This window comes from Liolophura sinensis, chromosome 13 (genome assembly GCF_032854445.1).
Source record: "Liolophura sinensis isolate JHLJ2023 chromosome 13, CUHK_Ljap_v2, whole genome shotgun sequence".
Taxonomy (NCBI): domain Eukaryota; kingdom Metazoa; phylum Mollusca; class Polyplacophora; order Chitonida; family Chitonidae; genus Liolophura; species Liolophura sinensis.
In genome coordinates this window covers 27779689-27789845 of record NC_088307.1, presented here as the reverse complement: position 1 = coordinate 27789845, position 10157 = coordinate 27779689, and the positions used below count along the sequence as shown (strand labels likewise).

General features: G+C 38.0%; 1 protein-coding gene across 1 annotated transcript; it reads right to left on the bottom strand.

Annotated features, from left to right (window-relative positions):
* Positions 1 to 1107: 1107 nt before the first annotated feature.
* On the bottom strand, positions 1108 to 7335 carry LOC135480705 (uncharacterized). The gene is made up of 6 exons (XM_064760615.1): positions 7174 to 7335; positions 4974 to 5129; positions 3925 to 4040; positions 3528 to 3626; positions 3130 to 3282; positions 1108 to 1357 (listed from the first exon to the last, which is right to left on the bottom strand). The coding sequence occupies exons 2-5, from the start codon at positions 5002 to 5004 to the stop codon at positions 3196 to 3198; spliced, it is 333 nt and encodes a 110-aa protein (XP_064616685.1). The 5' UTR covers positions 5005 to 5129; positions 7174 to 7335; the 3' UTR covers positions 1108 to 1357; positions 3130 to 3195.
* Positions 7336 to 10157: the final 2822 nt, after the last annotated feature.

Below are 10157 nucleotides of genomic sequence, written 5' to 3'. Positions count from 1 at the left end.
GGATCCAAGATTTGCCCCCGAACTGGCGAATGAAGGGGCACCTACTGGATAATAATGCTACACAAACTTAATGGATTGCTGACACACTTTGGAATTATCTACTGCTATCTTGCACTTAATTAAAATATATTCTTATTTTGTTTGCTTTAGATAGAAATAAAATTTTTTGCTGAGTGTTAGTGCACCTATTTTTAAAAAAAAATCATTGATTTATAAACTCAGATCAGTTTGTAGTGCATTTATCACATTATGTTTCTACATTAAGCTTGTAGTGCATTTATTACATTATGTTTTAACATTATACTCAAATATGGTTCACTTGTAAACGAAACCGAGGTGCCCGGGGTTAGCCACCGACCCTTGGCAACTTACTCACAAGCTTCCCTTCTGATGTACAGACCTGGACCCGATAAGAGCATCACTTTCGCAATGCAGTTCTCGGGTCTCTATAAGCCTCCGCGAACAACGAATGACGTTGCCTTGTATCTTAAGGGAGATGAATGGGATATTTATTTAACAGGGACGTTTCTGAACTGTATTACCTTGGACATTGTGTCATGAAAAACATGACTTTATTAGGTTACCATGAACACACGTATTTGCATATTTTTAATACCCCACTGGAGGACATTTCTGTAAAACACCAATCACTCCATTAATCATTTATTTTTCACAGACACCATGGCGAGTCAGTTTTGAGCCTGGAGAAAACCTAAGGCGACCGGAGTCATATGAGTTGCCTTTCGTGAATAACTAGCAAACTCTCCTATGTATAAAGTATATACTTGCACGCCATATTGGAGGCAAACAGCAAGGGTCACCAATGTGTCACTTTAGCTGCTCTCCCCTGCTGTATCAACTTTGTGATCCGTCAAAGGATAATCCCTTTGGCAGGGTAACAATTCGTCAAAGGTTAATCCCTTGGGAGGGTAATAATCCGCCGAAGGATAATTCCTTTGGGAAGATAATAATCCGTCAAAGGGTAATCCCTATGGGAAGGTGATAATCAACCAGGACTGATAATAGGCGTATGAGCACACTGATCAACGTCTACACACTCAACAAAGACGAACCAACTGTATAACAAGATATGCGTCAATGGCTGATATTTATTTGTCGTTGGTTGAATACAAAACAGGGTAAAAGTTAGTTTGAATTAATTCAAATCTGAGCCTTTAGGGTTTGCTCGCTCGGTAAGTAGACGCATAATTCGGTTATTACAGGTAAGCCAGTTGACAGTTCATCTCCGTTGGCATCAACAAAGGTAATCACCATTCAATGGTTATGACAAACCTCACACCAAATATCTTTCCTTTGATCCGGATATAATCCCGCCTTCCTCGTACTTGTACGTTATCTGTGAAGAATACAACAATGGGTTTAGCTTACAAACACTGGTTGTGATTTACAGCTAGTAGGTTGCGTTCAAACTGTGTACAGAAAAATCTTGAAGTTAAACCGCGTAATCTAAATATGAATCAAAAAACTTTTAATTCAACTTGTACATGTCTGCTTCTCTTTGTTTGTAAAGAATTCATAGGTTGATTCTAAAAGAAGTTTAAAGCACTTTGATAAATGCTGACCAACTTGTACATGTCTGCTTCTCTTTGTTTGTAAAGAATTCATAGGTTGATTCTAAAAGACGTTTAAAGCACTTTGATAAATGCTGACCAACTTGTACATGTCTGCTTCTCTTTTTTTGTAAAGAATTCATAGGTTGATTCTAAAAGACGTTTAAAGCACTTTGATAAATGCTGACCAACTTGTACATGTCTGCTTCTCTTTGTTTGTAAAGAATTCATAGGTTGATTCTAAAAGACGTTTAAAGCACTTTGATAAATGCTGACCAACTTGTACATGTCTGCTTCTCTTTTTTTGTAAAGAATTCATAGGTTGATTCTAAAAGACGTTTAAAGCACTTTGATAAATGCTGACCAACTTGTACATGTCTGCTTCTCTTTTTTTGTAAAGAATTCATAGGTTGATTCTAAAAGACGTTTAAAGCACTTTGATAAATGCTGACCAACTTGTACATGTCTGCTTCTCTTTGTTTGTAAAGAATTCATAGGTTGATTCTAAAAGACGTTTAAAAGCACTTTGATAAATGCTGACCAACTTGTACATGTCTGCTTCTCATTTTTTGTAAAGAATTCATAGGTTGATTCTAAAAGAAGTTTAAAGCACTTTGATAAATGCTGACCAACTTGTACATGTCTGCTTCTCTTTTTTTGTAAAGAATTCATAGGTTGATTCTAAAAGAAGTTTAAAGCACTTTGATATATGCTGACCCAGACCTGTGAAAGGACCATGGGGGTGAGGCTAAACCTTACAGCACGGTGCGTATTACACGGGGTGAAAACGTCAAGCTTGTCTAGTAATTGTAATGTTGTAAATCAGCTCTATGAGCAATGGCGCATGCGTTGTCTTTGACCATAAACGATTAGCCGTGACATTATCCTGTGATTTTCACATCGTATTCACACAATACTTGGATTATTTTCAAAAGTTATTTTTAAAAACGCCATTAAACACCAATGAAATAAGTAAATATATCCATATAATTTTAAAACTGATTGATTGTTTTTCTTATTTTCATACATATTAATTTTCAGTCCTGGTTTCGACAGCTGCCATCTTCAGTCACAGCGGGGACTCTTTGTTGGGGAATGCCACATGTTATTTATTTAGATATTTATTTATATGGGTTATCTTCAGCTTGTTGGTAAGAACAAGGGTGATAATGTATGAGAGAAATCCAGTGGACATCTGTCTATATGACGATAACCAGTAAAACTAGCTAATAAGATACAAACTGAAGTCATGATCTACATGTATATGAAAGAATCATGAGTGATGGTCAGGTCTTTTATCGTGATGTCGCAATAGCCAAGAAAGCATAGGGCAGAACATTGTGTTTCCGTTCCATAGTTGAGATCATCTTTGTCCTAAAAAATAAAACACTTTCTTGACTGTAGTCTTTAGTTGCTTTAAAATGTACTTTTTGTTTGTATTTTTTTTTTATCCATACCGGAACAATTTTTTCGGATTTGTTTTACACAGGTTTGCCATAGGGGTCAAATGTGTACTAGCAATTGACCTGCATGCATTCGATGAGTGTGGAAAACGCACCTCGGCCATTGGCGTCCTTCAGCCAATACATGGGCAGATTTCTGCAGAATTCCACCACGTGAGAACCTAGTGCTCGCTGCGCAAGTTGAAAAGGGATAGTCTCTTTGATCTTACTGTAGTCCGAGTGTCGTAGTTTTCAAGGTCAAACGTTGTCTGCAAATCAAACCAATATACATATGTGCATGGTACAGATTTTTTTAACCCCCCCCCCCCGAGCCATAGACATGACAGAGTATGTTCCGCTCTCCACGTTCGCTACTTACAAGTATAACTGACCGCCACCATTGACACACTTTTCTCTCGGTTTAGCTTTCCAAACACCTTTCGAATGTCTAACTTGACGCTTATATTTAAGTAATTTCTTTTATATCACAAGGTCTTATTTTTTTTACACTTACTTGGTTGCCCTGGGCCGTTGCCTTAGCCTCCTCGAACTGGATATCCAGAGTGGAGATGAAACACTCGTTCCTGTTAAGGTCTTTTATGGCTTGTATTTTCTGGGCGACAAAATCAAATAAATTCAATCCTTAAACATGGACTAATAGTGGTTTCGATGTTACAGTTTGCAATCATTGGTATGGCCGTAAAGAAATCGTCCGGTGTGCATTCTATAACATACCTTTTTAACGGATTATGGCGGTAAAATGTTGAATTGACGGTTAATAACACCTTTGTTTAATTCACTTACAAAAGAGACCCAACATGCCTACCAACAAGCTACAGTCGAACGACGAGGGCCTTGATTTGACTCAGGAGAACTAGGGAGAACATGCTTCGTATTACAAGACACTTTACCCTGTTGAAGTCCTGGAGAGTCACGGTGTCATGGAGTGTCTGATTGGGTGTCCTGGTTTCCGTTATGATCACCCGCTCTGTGTCCTTCACCTCAACCTTTCCCGTGGATTGGGACTCTGAGATAATCAAGGAGAATTTATGAAGTAAATTAATCTATACAATTGCCAAAATAGAACAAAAAATGTCCTCTTAATACGACATATGGAAAAATCTGTATTAAAACATATGGGTGAATAACTGGAACTGGAACCATGCCTTTGATCCTGCTGTTTATTAAAGAAGTGTGAAACCGGTTTCTTTTTCTGCTGTAGTCATCATCTAAATGAAATAGTTTAGCAAACAAATAATTGAGATCAAATTCATTAGTGCAACGGTCGGCGATTTCTAGACTGAAATTATAACTTCTGTGGTATACTCTTCACTCTTCAGTTTGGAAGCAAGTCTTGGACCCAGTTCCATGAGTTTCGCTTTTGTAACTTATAAGATCTTGTTTGCCGTTAGACAGGAGACATCCTCCAGACATGGAGGTGATAATATCGGTCACTGATTATCGAAAAAGTATCGACCCTCGCTGAAAGCGTTATCCAGCAACTTACTGTAACATGTCGACTTGGAATGTCCTACAGGCTTCTGGATCAAACTGATGTGAAGTTTGGGATTATCGCTAGCTACTGCTGTCTGAAATAACACGTTTAGCCATGTAACCTCGGGCATTGCACTGAATTTAAAAAGGGAATGTCTTTTTGCCCTAGTACCTGAATGATTTATAAAACACATACTACGTACGTTTTATCTAGACAGTTTGATGTCTGTAAAAGATTGTAATGGGAAATTCTTCCTGGTGAAGGAGTTTCCTTGGCGTGTAACAAGGAATCGCGGAAGGTGAGGGAGTTTCCTTGGTGAAAGCACATGAAGCCAAGACTAGAGGCTAGTCAATCGAGGGTGTAACGGTTGGCTAAACTAGCTCGAAATGTTATTTATATTTATAGGGGAAAAAGTGTGTTATCTTTTTCTTTTGAAAATATTTATCCCATCAGAACATCTCTTACCTCGTTTTTGGGTGTATTCCTGGCTTGACATAGGTAAGTACCGTAGTAAAGGGAGAAAACCACGGCTATTACAACTAATGCCGTCAGCAAACTCGCTCCAACAGCTGCTAGAATCGCACGTTTATTATTTGCGTTCTTCTGTATCTCCATTGCGGTCTGTCAATAAAGGAAAACTTAACCATGTAAAAATTGTGTAATTCAAAAGTAACTGTGGAGAATACTTTCTTAGATTCGTTCTGCGTGACCAGGTACCATACACTTTTTATATTTGACTTTTGATTTATTTGATTGGTGTTTTACGCCGTACTCAAAAATATTTCACTTATACAGCATTATGGTGGGAGCGTAACTCCGGGGTAACCCACGACCTTCCGCAGGTTGCTAGATAAAATTCCCACGTACGGCCGGGAAGGAACCCAGCGTGAGCTGGACTTGAACTCAAAGCAACCGCATTGGTGAGAGGCTCCTGGGCCATTACTCTTCGCTAGCGCGCTAACCAAGTGATCCACGGAGGCCCAACGCCCCCTCCCCCTCCTCTTACCCCGGCCTTACACGATTTAGATGTAGCAATGTTGCAGTGTTTTGATCTGTGTTTTGAAATCCACGTACCGATTATGATTAAGGAGAGAAAAATAAATCTTCATTGAACGACCAACAATATTTGTGTTTAGAGTTTAAGCTAGATTCCTATATTTCTATAAAAACGTTTATCAAGATTTATGAGAATTCTTCAATTTTCTTCCATAAAAATATCTGCCAATGTGCGTTTCTTTGGTCTCCATTTATATTCAAACCATTACGTATTTTATGTGCTGTGGATAAATATCCACATGCAAATTCGTCCAAGTTTTGATATTGATAAATCATACCAACCCAATCAGTCATAATTCATGCTCTTGGTGAATTATCGCAGGACACAGATTATATAAAGTAAGGACGTATTTATAATCATGCAAATTGTAAGAGAAGCAGTCAATATCTTTGAATAATGAGGATAAGGTGCAGAAAATTGAATTTAATCAGATCACTCAAAAAACTTGTTCATTTTAACACCATATCAGGGTAAATAGAAAGTATCGTGGTATTATGACATAATGCTGTGTTATGTTGAACATGATATCCTGTTAATCTAAAACAATATTTATGTTCAATTAATACAACATATGTCAAACTTAAAAAAAGAAACCGTCATTCCTGTCGTAACATCGGCTGAACAGGAAACTGCTGCCGTTTTTGCACATATAAATACATGCAAAGCAATATACCAAAGATAGTTTGAATCCAAATATTGTAGGTCATAATTACTGCAGTGGTTTCTGTGAAAAGGGAAACTTAGCAATGTGATCCAATTATGCCGTAGGATATATACAGCCTATATTTATTTAAAATATATTTGATTTTTCAGCTACTTTAGAGTGAACATGGCGCGTGTCACGTGCAGAATAAAAACCTACAGACGCGTTGTACAGATGGCTATGTTCAAACGAGATTTATACGCCTTGCCAATACCGACAGGAAAGAATTTGTTTCAAAAGACAAAACTCTGTTCTGTTTGCCGCACTTGCGGATGTCTACAGCCAGCTGATGCTGACAATCAAGTAGACAGAGACGAAGACGAAAGGGACTGCTAAAAGTTCGCCTTGCCTCACTGCCTAACCCAAACTTCTGTCGTTCGAAAATAGAACAAGACTGAATCCCTTGAGCGGGGTATCTCGCGTTTTGTTTACACCTTCTATGTCTAGACCCAGTCACGTGGACCTAATTTCAGAACCACCCTATATTGTTCAGTACCCACTATACTTAAACAGGAGAGATTCTAGGTGATGTGACGTCAGTCTAGATAACATAGCAAAATAGCGCTGCCATACGACTGGCGATGCAATGCCGATTTTTTGCGATTTATTCTGTTGATGAGCGTTATCAAACTATGCAAACCTTCCACTGGAATTAATTCAAATTTGTTGTCTGATTTTAGATTCACTTTAACATCACAACAAAAATAAATCTTCTTGTTCCAAGAATTTTGTTAAATCTTTCGAACGAAAACTTTTTCAGCTGAATCTACGCGTCGAAACAGACATGCGTATACCAATAGTCAAGCAAAGATGAACATTCCTGTTCAATAATCGCAAGGCCAATTCCCAAAAGAACACATAACACAAAATACCGAAGAACTAAAAAAGTATATAGTCAGTCTTACCTCAGATTTGACATCTTCAGTTTTCAGCTCTGCCGATTTAGCTACGTTCTGGAATCCAGTCATGGTCGTGAATGGCAGTCGAGCACATTACAGAGGCTTTTAAACTTTTCAGCAACAAAAGGATCCAACTTATTGTAGATGTGTCGATGCGTCATCTATTAATGTGCACTCAACTATATTCAAGATATATAGAATAACAGGTCAGGCTTCTTTGGGAAAAGCACGTTTCTATAACATAACACGGCAAAAAAAAATGTCTTCCTTGATCATTAAGTGCCCTTTCTCTAAGTGGTAAAGACATATATGTACGCTGTACTCCCACTGCCACACCCCTCCACCGGCGCTGTACCTCCTCCCGCTGTTTTCTTCCTTCCTCGCTCGCTGTCCACCCTTCCCTCTGTCTTTCCCTCTTGATTAATATTTTTGAAAACATTTAAGCTTTAGGTCTATATGTCCGTTTGTACCACGCCACAGTCATTTAGACCTTTTATACTAGGCGCCGCCAGTGCTGAGGTAGTTGACGTGCCAGCTCGGCGCAATGCCCTAGGAGAATTTCTCCAATGACACCGCTGTGAGTTCAAGACTCACTCTTGCTGGTTTCATCTCCGGTCATCTATTTGAAGGTCTGTCAGCAGCCTGCCGATGGCAGTTTGTTTTCCCCGATCTGTGCCTGGTTTCCTATTACCAAAATGCTGACCGCTGTCGTATAAGTGAAATATTAAATACACAGCATTATGTCTTGAGATAGATTTTGACGGCGGCAGGTATGTTTTGTGGGACTGGATATCGCGAAATCGGTTGAAAAACAGAGCAAAGCTGAAAGGTAGGAAACGGTAAAAAGAATAAAGTATATCTTAGAAATATTCCCGTTGCAGGTGTTCTTAAAACAGTAATTCTGATTTTGTATAATTAAAGTCGGTATATACGAGATATGGCGATAGTTCCGGGTATGAAATATGTGATGTGCAATTACACTAATGTTATCCACCAAGATTAACGGGAATTTGGAATACACTTCTGGTTCAATGGTTCAAATCCCACTTACGCCTTTTTATAGTTGCCTTTTCAGGTTTTACCTGTTTTACACGAGATAGCAAGAACGTCCATGCTTTGAAAGTTAAAGAATTTAAATACAATGTCAGCATAGCTTTACCCGTTAAATTTACCTTTTCTATACTTACTTTCTTTTCATATGAAAAAAGATTTAAAGATGCGGGGTCCTCCGTGGCCGCAGGGATTAGTACGCCAGCACTAGTCAGGTCCAGCTCACTGTAGCGTCCACTCGGCCGTGCGTGGTAAGGTGTGTAGCATTTTGTCGATGGTTTTGGGGTTTCCTCCGAGATATATCCGGTTTCCTCCCACCATAATGCTGGCCGCCGTCGAATAAGTGTAATATTCGTGTGTGCAGGCGTAAAACACCTACCAAATAAATAAAAAGCTAAATAAAGATGCTCTATTGGCAGTAATATAAACACCAACACACACAATCTTCAGCAATATAAATACCCACATACCAACACACAATCATCCAGCAATATAAATATCCACATACTAACACACAATCATTCGACAATATAAATACCCACATACTAACACACAATCATCCAGAATTATAAATACCCACATACCAACAAACAATCATCCAGCAATATAAATAACCACATACTAACACACAATCATCCAGCAATATAAATACCCACATACTAACACACAATCATTCAGCAATATAAATACCCACATACTAACACACAATCTTCAGCAATATAAATACCCACATACCAACACACAATCATCCAGCAATATAAATACCCACATACTAACATACAATCATCCAGCAATATAAATACCCACATACTAACACACAATCATCCAGCAATATAAATACCCACATACTAACACACAATCATCCAGCAATATAAATACCCACATACTAACACACAATCATTCAGCAATATAAATACCCACATACTAACACACAATCTTCAGCAATATAAATACCCACATACTGACACACAATCTGCAACAATATAAATACCCACATACTAACACACAATCTTCAGCAATATAAATACCCACATACCAACACACAATCATCCAGCAATATAAATACCCACATACTAACACACAATCTGTAGCAATATAAATACCCACATACCAACACACAATCATCCAGCAATATAAATACCCACATACCAACGCACAATCATCCAGCAATATTAATACCCACATACCAACACACAATCTGCAACAATATAAATACCCACATACTAGCACACAATCATCCAGCTATATACATACCCACATACTAACACACAATCTTCAGCAATATAAATACCCACATACCAACACACAATCATTAAGCAATATCAATAACCACATACCAACGCACAATCATCCAGCAATATAAATACCCACATACTAACACACAATCATCCAACAATATAAATACCCACATACTGACATACATTCAGCAATATAAATACCCACATACTAACACACAATCTTCAGCAATATAAATACCCACATACTAACACACAATCTTCAGCAATATAAATACCCACATACTAACACACAATCTTCAGCAATATAAATACCCATAAACTAACACACAATCATCCAGCAATATAAATACCCACATACCAACACACAATCATCCAGCAATATAAGTACCCACATACTAACACACAATCTTCAGCAATATAAATACCCACATACTAACACACAATCTTCAGCAATATAAATACCCACATACTAACACACAATCATTCAGCAATATATATGCCCACATACTAACACACAATCTTCAGCAATATAAATACCCACATACTGACACACAATCTGCAGCAATATAAATACCCACATACTAACACACAATCTTCAGCAATATAAATACCCACATACCAACACACAATCATCCAGCAATATAAATACCCACATACTAACACACAATCTGTAGCAATATAAATACCCACATACCAACAAAC